Consider the following 25,068-nt stretch of genomic DNA (forward strand, 5'->3'; position numbering starts at 1 on the left):
TGCTGCACTACAGTTACCTCCAAACAACATCTAGAGACATTGCTCAGACGCTGGCCGAGCATTTTGCACAAACTACTGCCAGTGCAAGCCAGGATCCAGCGTTTCGTCACTACTGTGTGACTGTCAAGAGGGAAAAGTGTAACTTCAGATCCAACAGTTCTGAGATCTACAACTCCCCTTGTGGGAGCTTGAATGGGCACTGACTTCCAACTTCCAACACTGCACCCGGTCATGACCACATCTGGTACTGCATGCTTCGACATTCGCCGGCGGCGTCAAAAGAAGTCGTTCTTGAATGTTTCAATCTAATATGGCAGACAGGCGTATTCCACAACTCGTGGAGGGAGGCAATTCTAATCCCTCTCCTCAAACCAGAAAAGGACTGCACATGACCCAACAGTTACTGGAGTATTGCCTCAACAAGCTGTGTAGGAAAGACCCTGGGAAAGATGGTTAACCATCATCTGGTCTGGCTGTTAGAGACCAGGTAACTCCTTAGCTGCTCTTGGTGTGGATTCCAAAAATTTCAGTCCACCGACGACAACCAGACCCTCTTAAAAATGGCTATTCAGCAGGCTTTCCTCGGTCAGCATCACTGTATTGGCATATTCTTTGATGTCAGTAAGGCATGCGATACTACTTGGAGACACTGTATTCCCATACAACTGCATCAATGGGCCTTTGGTTGCCACCTCCTCATTTTAATTTTGTCTTTCCTGTTTCAGCAGTTTTTTAGTACCTGAGTTGGTGACACGCCGTCTGATCGATTTGAGCAGGAGAATGGTGTCCCTCAGGGCAGTGTTTTTTAAGTGTTACCCTCTTTGCTATAGCCATCAACAGTATCACATCTACAGTAAGGAGTCCTGTACAGTGCTCCTTATATGTGGACAATTTTGCCGTTTTCTGTTCCTCCTCCAGTGTTGCAACAACGAGCCATCGGCTGCAACTTGCAGTGCGGTGGTTAGAGGAGTGTATGCAAAGACAGGTTTTCAGTTTTCTGCTGGTAAGTGTGTGTGTTCATTTTAATCATTCTCATCATCTTTTTAATTTGCCTGCCTTGAATATGGGGGACACTATCCTACATTTTAGAGACAAAGTGTGATTTATGGGCTGCATATTTGACTCCAGATTGTCATGGTTGCCCACATTAGCGAGACTTGAAAGCCAGAACCCTGAAGGCACTGAACATCCTCAAGTGCCTCAGCCACAGGTTTTGTGGGAGGCGACAGGTCATGTATCCTCCAGTTTTATTGGGCTATTGTGCCTTCATGGGTGGACTATAGGTGCACGGTGTATGGGTCAGTGAGGCCCTCGTATTTGCAGATTGTTGATGCGGTCCACCATGTGGGGATCTGACTGGCCATGGGTGCTTATTGGACCAGTCCCATACCCAGCCTCTGTGTTGAGGCCAGGGAACTACCACTTACCACCTGGCGGCAGCCCCTCCTGGTGCGCCAGGTGTGGAACTTTCTTGCAGCTCCAACTTGACGCGTTCACTGTTATTGTTGGTCATCCACCTTTGGACCGTCTTTTTTCATACCGTCCATGAGCCATGACGCCATTTGGGATCCATGTGCGATGTGTGCTGGAATCCCTGTATGGTCCAAATACAGGGTTTTAACCACCTGCCAACCTGGTTACTGGAGAGGCCCAGAGTGATTTTTAGATTTGGTGGGGTACAAGAGAGATTGGATCCCTGCTTGCATTTTTAGTGCAACATTTTCTACCATTTTATCTGAGCAGCACGACTATGTAGCTGTTTCTATGGATGGGTCGCAACAGGGGGATTATGTTGGTTGCTTTGTTGTTTTTTTGGATTGTGTCCTCAATGTCCGACTACCTCAGACGTTTACTGCCTTTGAAGCAGCAATTTGTGCAATCTTGCGGGCACTGGAGCAGATGAGACCCTCTTCCTGTCCTAAATTTCTTGCCTGTTCAGATTCACTAAGTGTTTACACTCGTTGCAACATTTGTACCCAGGAACTAATACAGTCCAGATGATTCAGAATGCCCTCCTTCAACTACAACAACTGGGGAAGGAGGTGGCTTTCTACTGGGTTCTAGGGTACATCGGCATTGCTGGGCACAAAAAGGCAGATCTCACAGCCAAGGAGGCGTGTCTCGATTTGCAACTATTTCAGTGTGCCATCCCCCTGCACGCACTCACCTCACTGTTGAGCTCAAGAGTCTTGCATCGGTGGGAGGATGAGTGGCTGGAAATGACTGGCAATAAGCCCTGTTTAGTTGAGCCCACAACGCATGTGTGGTGTACTTCTTCCAGCCACGTAGACGGGACGAGATTCTCCCCACTCGTCTTCATAGAGGTCATAGGCCTATGACACATGGCTTTTTGCTCCATGGAGAGGACCCTCCAATGTGTGGTGCTTGTGGCATCCAGATCACTATGTGCCACATTTTATTGGGTTGTGTTTTATATTCTGACCAGTGTCCCATGGCTGACTTGCCTGTGGATCTGCCATCTCTTTTAGGAGACCGAGTGCGGTGGCGCAGTGGTTAGCACACTGGACTCGCATTCGGGAGGACAACGGTTCAATCCCGTCTCCGGCCATCCTGATTTAGGTTTTCCGTGATTTCCTTAAATCGTTTCAGGCAAATGCCGGGATGGTTTCTTTGAAAGGGCACGGCTGATTTCCTTCCCAATCCTTCCTTAACCCGAGCTTGCGCTCCGTCTCTAATGACCTCTTTGTCGACAGGACGTTAAACACTAACCACCACCACCACCACTTTTAGGAAATAATAAAACAAATGTGGTTTAAGTTTTAAAGTTCTGCGACTTGTCCAATGTTTTTACCAAGATCTTAGGGAGAGGGTCTTAATTTGTTCACATGGTGACTTGCCCACCCGTATTTTACGTAAGTGCTTCACATTTTTGTCAGACAGTAATCACCATAACTGTTAATGCATTTATCCCACTGTGACATAAGGCAATCAGTGCCTTTCTGGAAAAATGGTAACTGTTGCCTATGAAACCGTGATTGTACCCAGGTGCGCACCTCTTCATCTGAAGCCAATAGGTGGCCACGAATGTCTTTCTTCAGGCCTTCAAAGATATGAAAACTGCTTAGGAAGAGATCGGAACTGTATAGAGCATGTGCAAGGACTTCCCAGTCAAACTGCTGCAGTGTAGTCAAAACAACCTTTGCAACATGGGGTAGACATTGTCTTGTAACAGAATGATGGCGTCCGTCAACATTCCTGGACATTTGGAGTTGATGGCATCCTTCATTGAATGCACAGCAGTTCATGGACACTTTGCAGAAATGTAGTGCACCAAGTTCAAGGGCCCAAGAATATTGATGGACAGCATCACTCTGTTGCAGAGTAATCCCTGCCCACATGTTGTCAATGTTGTTTCAACTATGCTGCAAGAGGTTCATTGGAAAGCCATTGCACATCCTCCTTACAGTTCTGATCTGACCCCATGCAATTTCCATGTTTTTAGAGCACTGAAGAAAGACAATCGTGGCCGTTGACTTGCTTCAGACAAAAAATGGTGCACATCTGGGTACAATCATGTTGCTGTAGGCAATTAAAAACATTTTTCCATTAAGGCACTGACCATCCTCTCTCACAGTGGGACAAATGTATTAACAGTTATGAGAATTGCTTTTGCAATAATAATCAGTATACGGACTTTTTTTCCACCTGTCTCAGTTTCATTTGACTGCCCTTTTATAAGAAGGCATCAGATCAAGACTGCTAGGTGGACAATGAAGAGTCTCGATTTTGGACATATGGGAAATTCTCATATGTCTCAGTTACTAATGGTGCCTTCTTAAAGTTGTTTACGACAGTCTGTTAAACCTGTAACATTCCGCTACTGAACTGTGTGTGCCATCTAGTATCTCTCTCTCTCTCTCTCTCTCTCTCTCTCTCTCTTCTCTCTCTCTCTCACACACACACACACACACACACACACACACACACACACACACACACACACATGCTCTCACAGTCTCATTCTCTAGTTGTTTAGGTGGTAGCCTCTCTGTGCACATATGAGCTAAAGCATGCCAATTTCTTCTATCATGCACTACTTTCTGCAGACTTTCCAGGTTGGAACCCATTACTTCTGTGATTCCATCAATCCATCTCATTCTTTGCTACTATTTTCTTGTTGTTCCTTCAATCTTCCCTAGCACTCAGGTGTTTTCCAGTGAATCATGCCTTCTCATGATGTACCTGTAATACGTCAGTTTTTATTTCAGCATCAGACCTTTTGAGGAGCAGTCTGTTTTTATTTGTTGCAGTACTGACCTATTTGTTCGCTTTGTGGTCCATGGAACTCTGAACAATTTCCTCCAACACTGCAATTCAAAGAAGTCTATTATACACCATTCAGTCTTTCTTATTGTCCAGTTCTTACACCCATACATCATGCTGGAGAGACAATAGCCATTACTATATGGATTATTGTTGTCTACTCCTTAAAACGTTCTCAAGGTTGGATATTGCTTTTTGCCAAGTAACAAGAAAGTACAAAAAGTATAACACTATAGCAAACTCATCCGACTGTGGTGTGAGTTTAGTGTTGGTAAACCCAGCCATCAATGACAGCTTTTTTTTTTTTTCTTGAATATTATGATACGTCAAAAAGCTAGTATTTGGCTGTTTCAGGGCTGTGGGCTTGAGAAAGCTGATGTAACTAAAGACAAAACTGCAGGGAACTGAGAAGCAATTGTTATCCCAAATCAACTCAGGGATGATGAGAATACTATGTTTATGAATCTATCATCCAATAATCAGTACATATTTCTGCAATTATATTAGCTACTCTTACGGTGTACCAACTACAGATGTATCCTGTGAAAGACATATTTCCATAGGTTTCCAATCAAGTAACGCTGTGAAAAGGATTAGAAAATATCAGAATCCACAGAGCATTTATGAAGCAAGGCAGTTGGTGAAGAGAGAGATTTCAATTCGAAAGTTCAACTTCTCTGTCTCCAAGCCGGCCACTGTGGCCGAGCGGCTCTAGGCACTTCAATCCAGAACCGCACTGCTGCTACGGTCTCAGGTTCAAATCTTGCCTCGGGCATGGATGTGTGTGATGTCCTTAGGTTAGTTAGGTTTAAGTAGTTCCAAGTCAAGGGACTGATGACCTCAGATGATACGTCCCATAGTGCTTAGAGCCATTTTGAACCCTGTCTCCATCTGGGAACTGAATTCTGCATGTCTGGCGTCATTTAACCGCTCCAAAAAATTCAAATACAGTGCAGAGTTTATACAATAATGCGAAAAAAATTCTTATATCTATTTGTGTGTGTGTGTGTGTGTGTGTGTGTGTGTGTGTGTGTGTGTGTGTGTGTGTGTGTGATTGAATTTAATGTGAATCTTGGTGATGTATTAAAGTAAGTATTGAAACAAAGTTTCTGTCAGTCATGGAAATTGAATCTACGTTATAGTGTTTATAGGTTGTTTCCAAAATATTGTGGTTTGCTGCAAAGCTGCCATGTTGATTGTTTCAGGGCACTGTTCCAGTTGCTGTTGATGTCATTAATGCTATTACTGAAATTAACCTGGATAAAACTCTCACTCCAAATAACCCTGAAGATGATGTAAGTTTCATATTTACGTCTATTATCATTTAAACAGTTAATATTTCATGAAAGGTACTTGAGTGTCTGATTTCAATCATGATAAAGAGTGGAACTGACTCTCTGTGAGAACTACTCTACAATGGGTAGGCTTACAGAACTGCTTTTAAAACCCCAATGCAGTACGTAGAGATGAGGTGGTAGACATCCTTATTGCTTCCCTTAATGCAGTCTTTCTTGTTCTGTGAAATTTTGGGGGAACTACCAGGTGTCAATATTAGCCTGAGTTAGTTAGTTAGATTTTCAGTGGATCATTTTGCACACTAGATTGTCATGATGTGGAATGAGTCTTTTTATATTTACATTGCAAATTAATTTGTGTGTATGGTTACATTTTGAACATTTCTAAGGTTTTTTCCATTCTCTCTCTCTCTTTCTCTCTATTTCTAGTGGAAAAAAGCTATTCAGATATGAGTTAATAATTCCTACCCACCACCTTTTTCCCATTACAGTAATAGAAATTCTTCTGTGGAATGGAAGTTGTCAAGGAGAAACTTATTCAGTTTGTTACAAAATTTTACTTTGCTGTCTGTCAGATATTTTATATCACTGGGTAAGTGATGAAAACATTTTGTTGCAACATTGTGCACCCCTTTTTGTGCTAAAGACCACCTTAAGATGGAGTAATGAATGTCATTTTTCTTTCTGGTATTTTAATTATGGACCTCATAATTCCTTTTGAACTGTAGTGGATTATTTACAACAAACTTCATGATGGAATAAATATACTGTGAAGCAGTAGTCAGAATGCCCAACTCCTTAAACAGGTGCGGACAAGATGATCATGGGTGAATACCAGATAATATTCTTACAGCAAGGTTTTGCACAATGAAGACTGATTCTTAAAGATTAGTGATCCCACAACATTATTCCATATGACATTACTGAATGAAAATGAGCAAAATATGTCATCTTACTGATTTGTCTATCCCGAAGATTTGCAATGATTCTAAGTGCAAGTGTGGCTGAACTAAATTGTTTTAGGAGTTGTTTACCCAGTTAATTATTTCTTCACCACATGTTACACTTATCATTGGGATAGTACCTCTAGATGTGCAGAAGTGAATGTGTTTCGTCTTTCTAAAATTGGGGTTCAGGCCAGTCAATGACAGTTCTAAGAACTTTGTTCACCATTTCTTCTGTTTCCATATGTATATCTGGATTGATTACAATACTAGTGTCATCCGCAAAAAGAACTAATTCTGCTTGTTGTATACTGGATGGAAGATCATGTACATATATGAGGAACAGTACTTTGGGGAGCCCCATACATGATTTCTTCCCAGTCAGAATTAAGTCCCTGGAATATATTGCTTGATTAACTAAGTACAACTTTCTGCATTCTTTTGGTAAGATATGACATTATTCATTGATTGGGTATAACCTCAGTCCCATAAAAGTCAATTTATCTGGGAGAATTCTCTGAGTCATGCAACCAAATGCCTTAGAGAGGTTGCAGAAATTACCGATCAGTGGTATTTTATTATTTCATGTGTGTAAAATTTGGTGAGTGAATGTGTAAATGACATTCTCAGTAGAGCAACCCTTCTGAAGCATACTATTATTGCTAAGGTGAGATACTATTCTAGAATGCTTCATCTTCTCAACAATTTGATATGTTGTCAGCAGTGAAACAGGTTGGTAGTTACTGACATATCTCTTATCACTTTTCTTGAAGATGGATTTAACTACACATATTTCAGTCTCTCTGTAAAAATGCCCTGAGTTAGTGATGCGTTACATATTTCAGACAAGACTAGGCTTATTACATGGAACAAATTTTTAGTGCTCTATTGGAAACATCATTAAAAGCAGATGAACTTTTATTTTTGAGAGAATGTATAATGTTCTTAATTTCAAAATGAAAAGTTTATGATTGAATTTTATGAAAGTTGCTTTTTCAGCATACTGCTGGGATATTGCTTTTAAACTTTTTGTTCCTATACTTTTTACTATATTTAAGAAATGATTATTAAATGCATTTGCTACCCATGACTCATCATTTATAGCACTTCCATTCAGTTCAGTAGTGATGTCACGTTCTGTGGCTGGTTGTCCTGTCTCTCATTTTACTACATTCAATGTAGGCTTAAGACTGTTGTCCTAAGAACATAGAGTACAACTGCTGCAGGATCCCTACTTGTTCTTGCCAAAAGGTACATTTCCCTTTTCCTTTCACAACACACTTTAATCCCTCTAGTGATCCATTGTTTTTTTATACGGCAGTTTAGTGCCCTTTCTGATTAACTTATCTGGAAAATTATTTTCAATTAATAAATTTCGTGGAATGATGTATAAGCTGTCAATATTTTAAAATCTTGCATCCATCTATCTTATTTGTAGCCAGTATGTAATGAATTTGGCTTTGACATCTGAATGTCTAATGTTAATATTCCTTCCTTCTTGCCTTATTGGAAGAGAGTGAATTTAATTTTGTGTGTTTGTTTTTTTAGTAACTGAATTTACTGTGATTCTTGTTGATGTGTTAAAGTAAATATTGAAAGAAAGTTTCTGTCAACCATAGAATTTGAATCCATTACAGTACTTATAGCCTGTTTCCAAAATATAGCAGGTTGTTGGAAAGTTGGCATTTTTATTGTTCCAGGCCACTGTTGCAGTAGCACTTGATGCTGCTAGTGCTATTATTGAAAACAACCTGGAGGAAACTCTCATCCCAAATCACCATGAAGATGATGTAAGTTTCAAATCTGAATCTACTATCCTTTAAACAGTCCATGCTTCAAGAGAGGTACTTGAGTGTCTCATTTCAGTCCTGATGAAGAGTGAAACTGATTTTCCTTTCTGTGAGAAGTAGAGTCTGCAATGTATAGACTTGCAAAAATTGTTCTAAAAGCCAAATGTATTACAGCATTTTGCAGAATGTATAAAGTGATGGGAAAATCCTTATTGCTTTTATTAATACAGTCTTTCTTGTCCTGTGAAATTTTAGGGGAACTGCTACATGTCTAGTATTAGCCAGAAATTTCACATAATAATCTATAAACTGTGGAAACTTTAAACCTCACATTAATCTGCCTTATTTGAAGCCAGTGTCTAATACATTTGGCTTTGACTACTGAACATTAATATTCGTTCCTTCGTTCATATTGGAAGAGAGAGAGAGTGTGTGTGTGTGTGTGTGTGTGTGTGTGTGTGTGTGTGTGTGTGTGTGTGTGTGTGTTTGGAAATATAGTATTAAAGGAAAGGTTCTTTCAGGCCCTGGTATATGGGGTTAGTGATTTGGCAAGATTCTACAATACAGTATTACTAACTGACAAAAAAATGTTTTGTATTGTCTGAAAGCTAGCATTTTGTTGTTTCAGGGCAATGGTCCAGTAATCACTGATGTCACTAGTGGTAATATCGAAGATAACCTAGAAGAAGCTATAACGTCAGATGACCTCAAAGATGATGTGAGTATTGAAATTATCGATCTTATATTCTTTAAGCAGATCACACTTGAAGAGAGATCCTTGAGGCTTTAATTCCAACCGAACTGAAGAGTTCAACTGCCCTTTTTCCGTGTGGGAGCTGAACTCTGCTTATTGTTAGTGAGTGAAATTGTGCTAAACATCCAAATGCACTACCGTATGTTTCAGAACAGAAATAATGTTGTGGAAATAATCTTTTACTCGGCACATCATGGTGTTGCACTTAGAAGCTCCATCAGAAAAGTGTGGCCAACTGGTTTGTGATTCTTTTAAATTTTTTTTTTATTTATTGTCCTCTGAATCAATACTGTACATGACATGCACATGGTGATACACAAACATACATTTGATGTTGGACATTTAAGTCCTAGATTCCAGGATACTACTGACCTGTAAGAGGTATTGATCTACTATTATAATTGTGATTGCTTGAGGTAACAATATGAAAGACATTTCTGCATGGGTAACTTTTAAATACATTTTACAATGTTGAGGAGAGCTGTGAATGTACTTGGAAGATTGATATGCTATGGTAGCTCCACAAATCTAGCTTCCAGTGACATGTTTACATCTTCATAAGATGCAAACTTGCATAATGATTTTTCAGTTATCAAGACAAGAATACACACACTGAACAGTAAAAAGCTAACCCTTGGTCCTCTGTTTTTAGTGTGATTATAGTTCATCCACAGTAAAATTCTCCCTTCGGTTTTCATTGTTTGTGATTAGCTTTCAATAATCTACTTCTCAGTTGTGACTGATGGTACAGTGATTGATGGAATGAACAACTAGCACTGATTTTAAATTTTTGTTCAGAAAAATTATGTCACTGTTAATTAGTCTGTCACATTCTTTCTTAAACTATTTTTGGTTCATACTGAGGCCACTGCTTGAGTTAACAAAGTTTGCTGAGGTTTTTATGTCCCATTTTTGGAAGTAACTTACACTGTTGGTGCATGAGGATTTTAATGTCAACATCCTCAGACGAATGAACACCATCAAATGTCAGATTCACAGATTGTGTGAAGCCAACTGAGAAAGCACCAGTTTGACAAGGTTTTTGCATGATCCTGGCATTCCATACCATCATGTATCCAACAACTGAGTTGATAATTATGAATTACTAATTTCATACCTGTGACTTTGCTCATGCGTGCATATGTCACATATATTGCATACATCTTCTTGTCCCACCTCTCCATGTCCGTCTCCTCCTCTTCCTCCTCCTCCTCGCCTTCTTCTTCCTCTATCTTCATCTCCTCCTCCCCCTCTCTCTGTCCATCTCCTCCTCCCCTCTGTCCATCTCCTTCCCCCCTCTCTGTCCATCTCTTTCTTCCCCCTCTCTGCTCCCCCACCCTCTGGCCCTCTCCTCCTTCCCCTCTAGCTGTCTAGCTCCTCCTCTCCCTTTCTCTCTGTATTCACCTCCTATATCACCCTCACTCCAGGGGGAAGCTTGGTGGTTCTTACCACTTAAATAAATCTCTCATATTTTAAGCCAAATGACACACTGGTTAAGGCATTAGATTCTTATATGGGACTAGCAATATTTGAACTATTTCCAGTCATACTTACCTAGCTTTCATTGCTCGAAATCATCTTAGGTGAATGCCAGAGTCTTCCCATCAGCAGCCAGATATCAGTTCATTTTATGCAGCTTTGGCCAGATGTGATAAACTCTGATGTTAAATGACCTTGAAGTCATAAATGCATTAAACACTAATCTCTTTTCTTCCATGTCTATGTGAAAACTTTGAACAGTAAGATAATTTGGCATTTATGAAAAGCAAGCTCTGGTCACACTTTATGGAGAACAAATTAAGATTCTTACCAAAGTGTGGATTAAGTTACTACCCTGTTTATTAAGGAGATGTGGAATTATCGTAATTCTGAAGTGTGAACGTAGGGAGAGTCAGTAAACTGTTTTTTGATATTCCTTATCCACATATCCAGACAAGAGGTAAATTCGTGTTATATGTGGCAAAGTCATTTGGCTACAAAGGAAAAAGAAGGGGGTGCTGTTCTTCTAGGTACTCAGTCAACATCAGAATTCAGGTAAATGTGGCTGCAGGTGAAACTGCTAATAACGATTGTGTGTCACTCACAAATTGCTGAGCTGACCTGCTACATTCCTGACTTTTAAGATATGAGCTCGTTCGTAAGTTAGAGGATGTGGATGCACAGAAGTATAACAGCTGGTGAAAACAATGATCTGGGCATACTGGTCTGCCACTTGGCTACTTGCTTGGAAATGATCATCCTGATACACCTTTGATAAACGTCTTTGGACACCTGTGTACCTTTCCTGGTGTGAGAAACTAGTGCAGCCTAAGTTGCTACAGTTTTCTATGTCTCACATTTTATCATTGTGCCTGCTGTATACATGGAAGGCAGGCAGGCAGGCAGACTAGAGTTCAGTTTTTCATTAAGATTCCAGTCATTAGGGATAATTCTCTAAATAAGAAGATCAGTCAGTTTACTGACTGATCTGTCCTCCATTACATCTGATGATGAGATTGATGTGGAACATAACTGAAAATCATATATTATGTGTGACTGCCTATCTAAATAATAATTTGTCATCTGCATGATAGGCTTACCCACTTCTTGTAAGCAATTAGTTAACTATATTTCTTTGTATGCTGGGCACTTTGAAATTTGAATGTATTCAATAAGGGACATCTTAAATGTCTGAGCTGCACCATGAGGTGGATTTCAAAAGTATTTATGTGACAGACCAGCGTTCTGGCATACAACCCATTACCAGTGGCACATACTGAGCATGTCTACATGAATTGACATGCCTCTCATGTGTAAAATCTTTATGATGATTATAAATGATGTTGATCTCTGTGGTACATAGATTGTCATATGTACATCTTATAAAACTGTTAGAGGCAGCTCGTTTTGTATTATCACGTAATAGGGGAGAGAGTGTGGCAGATATGATACACGAGTTGGGATGGAAGTCATTACAGCAAAGACGTTTTTCGTCGCGGCGAGACCTTTTTACGAAATTTCAGTCACCAACTTTCTCTTCCGAATGTGAAAATATTTTGTTGAGCCCAACCTACATAGGTAGGAATGATCATCAAAATAAAATAAGAGAAATCAGAGCTCGAACAGAAAGGTTTAGGTGTTCGTTTTTCCCGCGCTCTGTTCGGGAGTGGAATAGTAGAGAGATAGTATGATTGTGGTTCGATGAACCCTCTGCCAAGCACTTAAATGTGAATTGCAGAGTAGTCATGTAGATGTAGACATGGAATAGAATGAGAATGATGATCTCTTTGAAACACATTGAAACATGACTAATAGACAATTACTTCCATTAATTGTGCATGAAGTGCAATGTCACTTGTCTCAGCCACAATTGTGGGTCATATTGGACAATGTTCTGATCATTAGATAATAAATATAATGCTTTCCTTAACAAATTTCTCATGGTATTTGAGAGTTGCTTTCCATTAGAATGTTCTAAATGGGGTACTAGCAGTGGTAGGCAGCCCGGGTGGCTGACTAGTGGGATAAGGATATCTTGTAGAACAAAGTGAGAATTATATCAAAATGTTAGAAGTAGTCACAATCAAGCTACAGTAGCCCATTACAAACAGTACTGTAAGGTGCTTAAAAATGTTATTGGGAAGACAAAGAGTATGTGGTATGCAAATAGAATAGGTATTTCACAGGATAAAATTAAAACCATGTGGTCAGTTGTGAAGGACATGTCTGGTCAGCAGCACAAGGTCGACAATATAAAGTCAGTTCATAGTAAAAATATTTCTGTTACTGATAAATCAGATATATGTACAGTAATTAACAATCATTTCCTGAGCATTGCTGCTGAATTAAATAAAAATTTAGTTTCTACAGGGAATCATATAACTTTCTTGGCAAATGCCTTTCCAAGATTGATGTTTGAAATACTCCTGTGTGATACAGACAAGGGGGAGATAGAGTCGATAATTAAATCACTGAAGACTAAGGACTCTCATGGTTATGTTGGAGTTCCTAGCAGAATATTAAAGTACTGTGCTGCACATGTTAGCCCTGTATTTAGCCATATTTGTAATTTTTCCTTTAGGAATGGTCAGTTTCATGTACGATTAAAGTACTCAGTAGTAAAGCTGCTTTATAAAAAGGGAGAAAAGAATAATGCAGACAATTTTAGACCTATTTGTATGCCATCAGTGTTTGCTAAAGTAATTGAAAATGCTGTGTATGTAAGGATAATTGATCATTTTATATTACACGGTTTGCTATTGAATGTACAGTTGGGATTTAGAAGTTGTTTAACAACTGAAAATGCTATATTCTCTTTTCTCTGTGAGGTACTGGATGGCTTAAACAACAGGTTTCAAATACTAGGGAAATTTTTTATTTAACTAAGGTGTTTGACTGTGTTGATCACAAAATATTGCGCCAGAAGTTGGACCATTACGGAATACAGGGAGTAGCTCACAATTGGTTCACCTCTTACTTTGGCAATAGACAGCAAAACGTCATTATTCACAGTGTTAAGAATGGGTGTGTTGTGGGGTCTGAGTGGGGTACGGTCAAGTAGGGGATGCTCCAAGGATCAGTGTTGGGGCCACTCCTGTTCCTTATTTATATAAATGATATGCCCTCTAGTATTACGAGTAACTCTAAAATATTTCTATAAAATATGGCATTTCAGTCTCTGATCACTATTTTTTTATTTTCTATGACTGGTTTCAGGCTAGCTGCCCATCTTTGGATCATAATTGCAGTTACAGAGTAACCTGTCAGTACAGAACTGTTGGTTCACTGTCATAACAGCTCTGTACTGACAGGTTACTCTGTAACTGCAATTATGATCTGAAGATGGGCAACTAGCCTAAAACTGTTCATTGAAAATAAAAAATAGCGATCAAAGACTGAAATGCCCCCTTTTTTAAGAACAATCGCGGTAATCCCAGTAAGACAATCATGTCTGGTTTTGATAAAATATTTCTGTTCACTGATGACAGACTTGGCAGTAAAGGATGTTGTGTGCAACATTGGCTCAGTTTCAAATAGTGCAGTTCATGACCTAAGTTCATGGCTTGTAGAAAATTAACTAATGCTAAATCTCAATAAGACTCAGTTTTTACAGTGTCTAACACACAATTCAACAAAACATGATGTTTTAATTTCACAGAATGGGCCTATAATTAATAAAACTGAACAGTTCAAATTTCTAGGTGTTCAGATAGATAGTAAAGCCCACGTTCAGAATCTTGTTCAGAGACTTAATTGCTGCAATTTTTACTATTCGAATGGTATCTGAAGTGAGTGATCGTTTGACCTGAAAGTTAGTCTACTTTGCTTATTTTCATTTGCTTATGCTGTATATTATATTTTGGGGTAACTCTTCCGATTTTAAAAGTATAGTTTCGTGAGATGCTGTTCTCAGTACCGTATGTAGAAACATCAAAATATGGAACAGTATGCAGAATCACAGGTTCCTCATTCTGGGAGGAAAGAAGAATTGATTTAAAGGGGTTAGATTAAGGAGGGGGGAATGGCAGTTCATCAAAACCCCACTCTCCTGTCTAACATGAGTAACCCTCACCTCACATTGATTCAGGCTTACACGATGACATTAGGATGTGTACGCTCTATACTGAAGACGACATAAGCCATCTGTCAACTTTTGTGATTATTCGAAACACTGAACTGCAATAGCCATTCTAATAGATGAATTAAAGGAACAACTCATTATACTTTAAAATTAAAATAGACTTGATCATGAGAGTACATGTATTAAAAATGTCGATCTGTTTTGGTCAAGTAGTGACCGTCTTCAGACCATATACACAATGATGGCAGCTGTTGGTGGTGAACAGAACATGTATCATAGAGGCATGCAGTTGCCATTTTTAATAAATGTTTTGTTGCAGTCATGACTATTCTAATTTTAAAATGTTTTGTTGAGATCACTGTTTTACCTCCATAAAAATACTTTCAAATGTTAGCTCACTATATCTCCAGTTAGTACGTTCATAGCAATAAGGACCTAACAGTACAGTTTTTTGAATTGTAAATTAGTGTTAACAGTTGTTATATGTCATTGTGGCTTAGTCAGTTAAGTGCTTTTATATGGTGGGAGAGATTCTATGCTTGAACCTAGTGTGAGTCGTGAGTTTTTTCTCCTTTAAGACAAAAATGGTGCCAAGTTGCACTGTGGTAAGAAGTTCACATTAAACTCAATAAATTAATTCTAAGACTGGATCAGGAAGGCAAGGACATTCTGGAGGTAACAGCACCACTCCAGTGACAGCAGTTTCCATTTAACACAATGTTCTTTACATGTACGTTGTTATTCTCCAAATCATTGTGAAATGCATGGCAGATTTACCATGAAATAATGTTTCTTCCCATTTCAGTCACATATAGAGTGCGGGTAAATGATTGTTTAAACACCTTTGTGCACACTGTAATTAGTCCAATCTTGTCTTTGTGGTATCTGCAAAGTTATACATAGAGGACTGAAGAATACCTCTAGATTCTTCACTTAATATTGATTCTTGAAACTTAATAAATAGGCTTCAAGTGTCTACCACTCCACCAATCCACATTTTTCACTATTTTGGCGAAATTCTTCCACAACTCCAACAGACCTGTGATCATTTGTGCCATTCTTCTTTGTATATGTCCTGTATTATTTGGTAAGGCTCCCATACATTTGAACACTATTATAAAATTTGACACTAGAGTGTTTTGCAATAATTCTCTTTTGTAGACATTTTCATTGATATTTTTGGAGCACTCTGCTTTACAAATGTAGAATTAATTTCCATCTTGATTTGAGTTTTCAATTTTTTTAAGGTTAAACACTCTAATCTGAAGCTCTATTACACAGTAAGTGAGTTTTACTGGAAATGTCCTGCAATGTGTTTGTTATGAAATTTGTACACACAATTTTGGCACAATTTAATTATTTTACAGGCATTGGCCTTACAATGATTGAAAAAAAGTGGTGCTTCAGTACTCACATGTCGGAAAACTTGTAAAACTTTTTCAGCACTTCTCACATATATGTACAAAATCCAATATTGTATATTACTGCTGTGAGGGATTACAGTATCCTGTTCTCGTCTTATGATCTTAGAACTAATTTATTCAGCTAGACATGAACTCTGCACACCACAGTGTGACAGCACTTAATCAACTGAACAACAAGGGCATAGGAACCGTAAACACTAATTTACCATTCACAAATCATATTTCCAGATTCTTTTCATAAAGCTGGCAGGTTCTCACTTCCAAAGAAACAAATTGCAATGAACACACCAATTGAAGGTATAATGAGCTGCTCCTTTAATTCATCTGCTAGAATGACTACCACAATTTAGCATCTCATATGTTCACGAAAGTCGATAGATGACTTTCATCATTTTCAATATAGCATGGACACCTCATAATGATATCACATTCATTTGAGTTGATGTAAACTGAGGGTTACCTGCCCAACATACCCTAAAAAGCTCTTTCCCTGAAGAAACTTTGGGTTCGGAAATCAAGGAATACTGTTGCTTATTCTTATGTTTTCACCTCAACATTATTGAGAATTACACCACTTGAAGGAGACTACTATCCAGTGTGCACCTGAATGTAGGTATTCTGTGGATATAACATTTCTTTTATAATAACTGAAGCAGAAGAAATGAATTAAAATTTGTGCTATGCCCGGGACTCGGACTTAATTCATTTCTTCTGCTTAAACCATTATCGTAGATAATGAAGAGACTTAAATGTCTCAGGGAAATATTTAATTATTTCTTTTATCCTAACAATGGAAAATCCAGGATAGAATGTGACAATATTGTGAAAAGGATAGATGCTACTTACCATATATCAGAAGTGAGCTTTCGGTTTCTGATGATGGCTTTGTGGCTGAAAGCTCACTTTCTGACAGTCCTTTTGTTGTGGCTCTCTGCGACTCAGCATCTCTGCTATATGGTGAGCAGCAACTATCCATGTCATAATATTGTCACATTCTTTTATACTAACATTTTAGAAGCAATGATACAGACACTTTTGTTCATAGTGGGCAATGTACGTGATCTTGAAAATTTCTCGGGTATTCAGCCGGGTAGCGTCATCCAAAAGGCGCGATATTTCGGCAAGCCAACTTCTTTCCATCTTCAGGTGTTCTTGGTGTCTGATTGATCTCTGATGGATGCCGACTTAATATAATCTCCACCTCTCTCCCGCAGCCTCCGTCTGGGCACTTCAAAGTAGTCCGTGGCCAGTGGTGGGGGAAGGGCGGTCCTTAGTGTTTGGGGGAAGTGCGGCGCCCCACAACAGTTCATGGGCCGTAGTCCTTCCGCGGCTATGGCCGCTTGCGGAACTCTGCCGTCCTGGTGACAATGCTTCTCCTCCTCCTCCTCCTTTTTCTTCTTCAGGTGTCCTGACAGGAGCGGATTTCCATGTAGACTGTCATGTTTTAATCATCCAGAAGTGAAAGCTGGTTGTTTTCTTCTACCTCCATTGTGAACTTGATATTCTGGTGCAGTGAGTTCAGATGCTGCAGAAAGTCTTGGAGGCGTTGTTGTCTGTGCGGCCAGACTATGAATGTATCGTCCACATATAAAAAAAAAGTAAGAGGGCTTGTAGGCTGCCAACTCGAGAGCTTCATCTTCAAAAGCCTCCATAAACATATTGGCCACTACTATTGATAGCGGACAGCCCATCGCTACTTCATCTGTTTGTCTGTAGTAGTCCCCATCAAACAGAAAGTATGTTGACGTAAGTATGAATTTGAAAACTTTCGTTACTGTTGGGCCGAATTTTTCTCCTATGATTCTCAGGGAGTCTCTTAGAGGTACCCTTGTACTTTTTTTGATATGTAGACCATACATTCATAATCTGGCCGCATGGACAATGCCTCCAAGACTTTCAGCAGCATCTGAACTCACTGCACCAGAATATCAAGTTCACAATGGAGGTAGAAGAAAACAACCAGCTTTCATTTCTGGATGTGCTCGTCAAGCAAAGACCAGATGGCACACTAGGACTACAGCGTCTATCGTAAGCCGACACATACAGATTTGTACCTGCATGCCTCCAGTTGTCATGCTCCTTCACAGCGAGAGGGTATTCTAAGCACACTGGTTCACAGAGCACGCTAAATCTTGGACTGTGACAGCCTAGCAGCTGAATTGCAGCACTTACAGGTTGTGTTACACATGAACAGTTGCAACAAGCAGCAGATAAAATGCGCCTTAAGACCGAAGAAGCAGAGACCGCAGCCTTCCGAGGACAAAGACAAGCCGGTTGCAACAGCGATTGTACCATATGTGGGGAACACATCGGCAAAGATCGGCAGAATACTCAGAAAATATAATGTCAAATGCGTGTTTCGCCCTCCATCCAAAATGAAAACCTTATTATTATCAGTCAAGGACGATTTAGGACTCCGGAAACTGGGAGTTAACAGTGTCCCTTGCCAGCGTGGGAAAATGTATATAGGCCAGACCATACGGATGATACAAGAGAGATGTAGTGAACATAAATGCCACACAGACAACGCACAGCTTACCAAGTCCGCCGTCAGAGAGCATTGCATCTCACATGGACATGATATGAACTATGATGGGGGCTACAGCAATCGAACACCTTCTGGGATTGTCTCCTCAAAGAGGTTGTGGAGATCCAGCTGCATGACAAACTAATAAAAATAAAGACAGTGGTTTCCAGTTAAGCAAAGCCTTGGATCCAGCTTTGATTATGATTAAAACACGGCGACAGTCTACATGGAAATTCGCTCCTGTTAGGACACCAGAAGAAGAAGAAGAAGAAGAAGAAGAAGAAGAAGAAGAATCATTGTCACCAGGATGGCAGAATTCGGCAAGCAGCTGTAGCCGTGGAAGGACTGCGGCCGATGATGTGTCGTGGGGCACCATGCTTCCCCCACCATCCACCGTCACCCTTCCCCCACCACCGGACGCAGACCACTCGGAAGTGCCAAGACGGAGGCTACGGGAGAGGGGTGGAGATTATATAAAATCAGCATCCATCAGACACCAAGAATGCCTGTAGATGGCAAGAAGTCAGCTTGCCGAAATATCGCGCCTTTTGGACGACGCTACCCGGCTGAATACCCAAGAAATTTTCAAGATTTCTGTACACTGGGAAAACCTCAGGTCACATCAATGTATCCGATATTTCCAAATTTTGTCACTGTTTCAGGAACAAAAATTTGTTATTGGAAAATACTAACCAATTTAGAGCTGAGTGTGTACACTTTCCCACCTATACATCCATACTCTGCAAGCTACCTTATGATGTGGTGGAAGGTGCTGTGGTGACTCCTCCTATTCGCCTCCAACTTTAGCAGCAGACGACGGGTTGTGTTGACTGGAAACTAGTGATCAGCGTAGTTCGTGCTGGATGAGTTTCCACCGCATCTCCCCAGAACCCTTACTGGTCACTTCCACTGGAGATAGATCTTAGTTTACCACACTTTCCAGACACCCTGCATGCTGAACCATTGCCTGAGCAGTCTCTTCTTCTGCTTCGACGAAGCAACACCTCCCGGCTGTGCTCCTGGCAGCCTGTCCTGCGCATCATCAGGTGGTTCTCATTGTTGCCTGCCACACTTCGCTGGAGTATGTGTGGACTGCAGGATTTTACAATTGCATTCAGTGTCATTACTTTGTTGTGGTTTGATTAACGAGAGGACTGCTACCATGTCTTCAGCTCCACCTTCCTGAGCCACTTTTCCTCCTTGAGGGACTTCCCTTGACTGTACATAGCCTGATAGCCTGATGCCAGGTGTCTGCCCCCCCCCCCCCCCCCCCTCCCCATTATCCGCACCTGGAATACCATGTGCAGTGTGGTGAAGTGTGTAGAGTTCACCAGGAGTACCATTTGGGTTTATTACCATTCCAACCCCAACCGTTTTGGCGCCCCTTTACTGCTAAGTGTGCCAATGAAGTGAGTGGTCCCGCACTGTCCAGTGGCACAGTACAAAGTACTGGAAACCATTTGTAGCCACCCTGTTCAAAGATTCCAGCACGAGCGAGGACCTCCCTTGATTCAGAAGTAGCACCTCATTAAATTTTACCCTAGCTGTTTGCTTTTAGGAGTAACATCCCTGAACCAGCTGCTGTGCCTCTTCCAGGACACCCCATTATTTATTGTTATCTTATTTAATTAGCATGTCTGCCCCTCAGGAGTGTAGAAGGGAACCTAATTCATTGCTTCAGCACTTTGTGTGCCATTGTCACTTCCCCCTTTTCCTGTTCCAACTGCGTGTGGTTAACAGGAAGAACAGGTTCTGATAAGCCTCTGTGTGGACTTGAATCTTTAATTTTATCTTCACAGGCTTCTTACGAGATGTAAAAAAAAGAAGGAAGCAATATATTGGTTAACTCTTCTAGGAACGTACATTCTTAGAATTTAAACAGTAGACCAAACAGTGATGCAGAATGCCTCTCATGCAGCATCTGCCACTGGAGTTGACTGAGCATATCTGTGATGCTTTTGTGATTACAAAATAGACCTGTAATGAAATATGCAGCTCTTCTTTGGACCTTGTCTATTTCCTCTGTCAATCATATCTATTGTGGATCCCAGACTGACAAGCAGTATTCAAATATTAATTAAACAATTGTTTTGTAAGCTACTTATATTGTTGATGAACTACATTTCCTGAGGATCCTTCCAATGAATCTTTCTGGCATTTGCCTTACTCGCAGTTAATTCTATGTAGGTGTTTCACTTCAAATCACTCCATACACACACTGCTAAATATTTTATGGAAATAACTCCTTATAGCGATTGTTCTGCATCATACAATAAAGGGTCTCTGTCTGAGTATTTGTAATATGTTATATTTCTTTGTGTTGAGAGTCAGTTGCCACTCCCTACACCAAACGTTGATCCTGTGCAGGTGGAGCAGGGTAAGCCTGCCTAAGGACAGTGGTTACAGCCCTAGGGGTGGCCTGGGTGAAATAGGAATAGCAACTGCACACACAAATGTGTTTTGTGGTGGTCCTGCAGCACCATGACCAGTCCTGGGTTAATACTGCTGAGAACTGTGAGAACACTGAGTCAGGCAGGCAGATGCTGACTAAAATGAAATCTCATATGAGTTCAGTGCCTGTTGCTACAGTTGGGAGATAGAGATACATTAGACATGACCTACACCTGAATAGGAGAGGGAAAGATAGTTTGGTTGAGCTTCTTGCAGATAATGTACAGGCGGCAGATAATATATGGGAGGCCACACAAAGTAAGGTCTTTGTGATTATTGGTGTCAGACAGGTAACTTTTTTATATTAGGATCAGGATTCAGGCACCCTATTTTGAAAGAAGTCAGAATAACAAAATGCTTAAGAATGCACAGAAAAGTAAGGTTAGCTTATTTCATTCATATTTTAGAGGGGACTGAGTAATAAGGTAAAAGAGCTTCTTGTCTGTTTGGAAAATTGAGAGAGCTCTGAAATTATAGATATCCTGTGCCTATCTGAGCACTACATAATGACAGAATTAGATAAGTTGCATAGGAAAGATTACAACTAGCAGCTTACTCATGCAGAACTAATATGGGAAAACGAAGATTTATTACATAAATCAAGATGGAACACAAGTTCAAAAACATTGTGGAACTTAGATTTTCTACTGATCAGTACACAGGTGTATGTGGTTGGGAATTAATACTAAGAAATATCAATTTTAATTGTAATTGTATATAGGTCTCCACTTGGAAATTTTGAAATGTTTATGAGGCATCTGGATTCCATACTAGGCCATCTGTCAGACAGCAGCAACAGTTAATAGTCTGTGGTGACTCCAATGTAGATTTTCTAAAGGATTCTAATAGAAAAAATGATTTGGAATCCTACAATTTGAGCTCAGTATTGTCCAAATATTTTTCTATTTGTGCACACAAAAAAACGTTAGGCAATAAGGAAGAAGAGAGACAATGACAAATAATACACAAAATAATTTGTAAGAATTATGACGGTTTTAGTGGTAGCAAGAAGCCAGCAGGAATGAAATTAATATTTCATCAGAGCGAAATGATTCGAGTTAGGTATGTGAAATATGTTGGTATTGGAGATTCTAGTTCAAATCTGTTGTAGAAAGCAAGCCATATGTAAAGGGATGGAATGGATGCAACACTGAAAAGCTAGAGTGTTTAGGGCACATGCAGAAGAGGGTGGATGGGAGACTTCTGAACATGGGTGGATAAAGAAATTTGGATCCTAATTGATATTATTTTCTTTGATGAAGCTCAAGGCAAGAAAATAACTGTTTACCCAGTAACAAATGCTCTCTTTGAACACGATGGATAAATAACATAGTGCCCTACAGTATGGAAACTTTTAAGTGGAAATCAGTTAGACTAATTAATGACTCCAGGACATAGGTTTTTAAGCATACTTTATAAGAGATAACCTGGGATTGAATTTGTAATGAACCAAATGCTAATGTTAAATGTAATCTATCCTGTGATAAATTCAGATCATTATTTGAAAGGAAATTAAAAAAAATATAAAAAATATAAAAATATAAAAATCATGGATCAGTAGAGGGATTATTGTATCTTGTGAAAGGAAAAAGGAAATTTATCTGTTGGCATGACCAAGAGGAGATCCTGCAGTAGTTGCACATTACTAAAACTACTCAAAATTACTAAGAAAGGTTATTAAAAAAGAAATTAACATACACATTATGTCAGAAATCAGTAATTCAGGCAACAGAATTAAGGCTATGTGGAGAGTAGTGAAATGAGAGACAGGACAGCCTGCCACAGAACAGGATAACAACACTATTGAAATGAACGGAAGGGCTATAAATGACGAGTCACAGATAGCAAATATACTTAATAATTATTTCTTAAATATACTAGAAAGTATAGGGACAAACAGTTCTAAAGAGAAAACACTACAGTATGTTGAAAAAGAATCAGTAATAAAATTCAATCATTTGAATGTAACACCAACTTCTCCTTCAAATATTAAGAAAAATTAAGCATTACAGATGCAAGGCATGTCTCATACATCCTCCCACCACCACCACCTACTCCATTCTGGTCAGAAGCATCACCTATCCCATCAAAGTCAGGACAACCTGTGAAACCAGTCATGTGATCTACAAGCTAAACTGCAAACACTGTGCTGCTTTCTACATGGGCATGACAACCAACAATCTGTCTGTCAGCATGAATGGCCACCAACAAACTGTGGCCTAGAAACAGTTAGACCATCCAGTTGCTGAGCATGCTGCCCAACATGATGTTCTTCATTTCAGTTCCTGCTTCACAGCCTGTGCCATCTTAATCCTTCCTACCAACACCAGCTTTTCTGAATAGTGCAGGTGGGAGCTCTTCCTGCAGTATACCCTTGTTCCCATAACCTCCTAGCCTCAACCTTCGGTAGTCATTGACCTTTACGTACCTATCCCCTTCCCTGTCCCGATTCCAGTATTACAGAGCTGCACAGCCTTGTATTCCACCAACATGCCACAGTCTTTCTGCTTCTCTTCTTTCCTGCTCCTCCCACCATCCCCCCCCCCCCTCCCCCTCCCCCACCCTCCGTCGTAGCATCCTGACTGCCGTACCCTCTCTCCACCTTGTCCCTGTATGCTCTCACAAGCAGCACATTACTGTCCTCCAGCCCTGCCCTGCTATCCCTCCCCCTTGCAACCTCCTCCTTACCCCCACCACTCAGTTTGCTTCTCCTGTCATGTGCTGTTGCTCGCCATCTGGCCACGGCTGCCAGCGACAGTGATCATGTGTGCACAAGTTGCATTCGCATGAATATCTCTCTCTCTCTCTCTCTCTCTCTCTCTCTCTCTCTCTCTCTCTCTCTCTCTCTCTCTCTGATAAATTACTTGTTTACCAGTCTTTCTGTTTTGCCTGTCTGTGAGTCAACATTTCCATTATATGTTGAGTAGCACTCCGTCCTTTTCATAATATAGAAGAGGCAAATCAGTAAGTTGACATATTTTGCTTATTTTCTTTCAGTAGTGTCATATGGAATAATGTTCTGGAGTAATTCATTTTTAAGAAACAGACTTCATTGTGGAAAAACTTGCTGTAAGACTTATTATGTAGTTCTCACCCACGATCAACTTGTACACATGTGTTTAAGGCGTTGGGCATTTTGACTATTGCTTCACAGTATATTTATTCCCTCATGAAGTTTGCTGTAAATAATCCACTACAGTTCAAAAAGAGCAACGAGATACATAATTACAATACCAGAAAGAAAAACGACATACATTACTCTCCATTAAGGTTGTCTTTACTACAAGAAGGGGTACACAATGTTGCAACAAAAATTTTTGAATACTTATCCAGTGACATAAAATGTAAAATTTGATAACAAACTGAGAAAGTTTCTCCTTGACAACTCCTTCTATTCCATAGAAGAATTTCTATTGCTGTAATGTATAAAAGGTGGTGGGTAGGAATTACTAACTCATATCTGTATATTCGACCATATTGACAGATTAATTCATGATGTGAATGTAAAATGATTGCTCCACTTCACTACAATTAATAGTCTAAAATGGTTTATGAAACATGACACAAATGAACTAACTAACTAACTTCCTGCATTTTGCTACAGTTTTCTGGCCTTTCAAGTTGTCTCTATCAACAACACCATCCGCATAAAGCCTCATGGAACTTCCAATGTTATCTACTGGTTCATTTATATATAGTGAAAAATAATGGTCCTGTAACACTCCTGTGGGGCATGCTCCAAATTACTTTCATGATTGAAGACTTCCTTCTATGTAGAATGACATGCTGCGTTTTTGTTTGCTAGAAACTCTTCAGTTTAATCACACAGTTGGTTTGATATTCTGCATGCTTCTATTTTGTTCATTAGGTGGCAGTGCATAACTGTGTTGAACACCTTCTAGAAGTTGGGGAACACTGCATCTACCCGAGTATCTGTATGTACTGTACATAGAGGAGGCATTGAATGGCAGATAGGCACAGTTCTCGAAAGATGACCAGATAATCTTCAGCTACTGGATTACGTCATTTGTTAATCTTA

General features: G+C 39.9%; 1 protein-coding gene across 19 annotated transcripts in view; it reads left to right on the top strand.

The window, feature by feature from the left end:
• Positions 1–25,068, top strand: part of LOC126299135 (uncharacterized) — a 450,753-nt gene that overhangs the window by 130,110 nt on the left and 295,575 nt on the right. For all 19 annotated transcript variants that reach the window (XM_049990880.1, XM_049990898.1, XM_049990882.1 and 16 more), the window contains exons 6-8: positions 5,490–5,579; positions 8,224–8,313; positions 8,942–9,031. In XM_049990880.1, coding sequence (XP_049846837.1) covers positions 5,490–5,579; positions 8,224–8,313; positions 8,942–9,031 — 270 coding nt within the window. The remainder of the gene's footprint in view (positions 1–5,489; positions 5,580–8,223; positions 8,314–8,941; positions 9,032–25,068) is intronic.

This window comes from Schistocerca gregaria, chromosome X (assembly GCF_023897955.1).
Source record: "Schistocerca gregaria isolate iqSchGreg1 chromosome X, iqSchGreg1.2, whole genome shotgun sequence".
Classification (NCBI taxonomy): domain Eukaryota; kingdom Metazoa; phylum Arthropoda; class Insecta; order Orthoptera; family Acrididae; genus Schistocerca; species Schistocerca gregaria.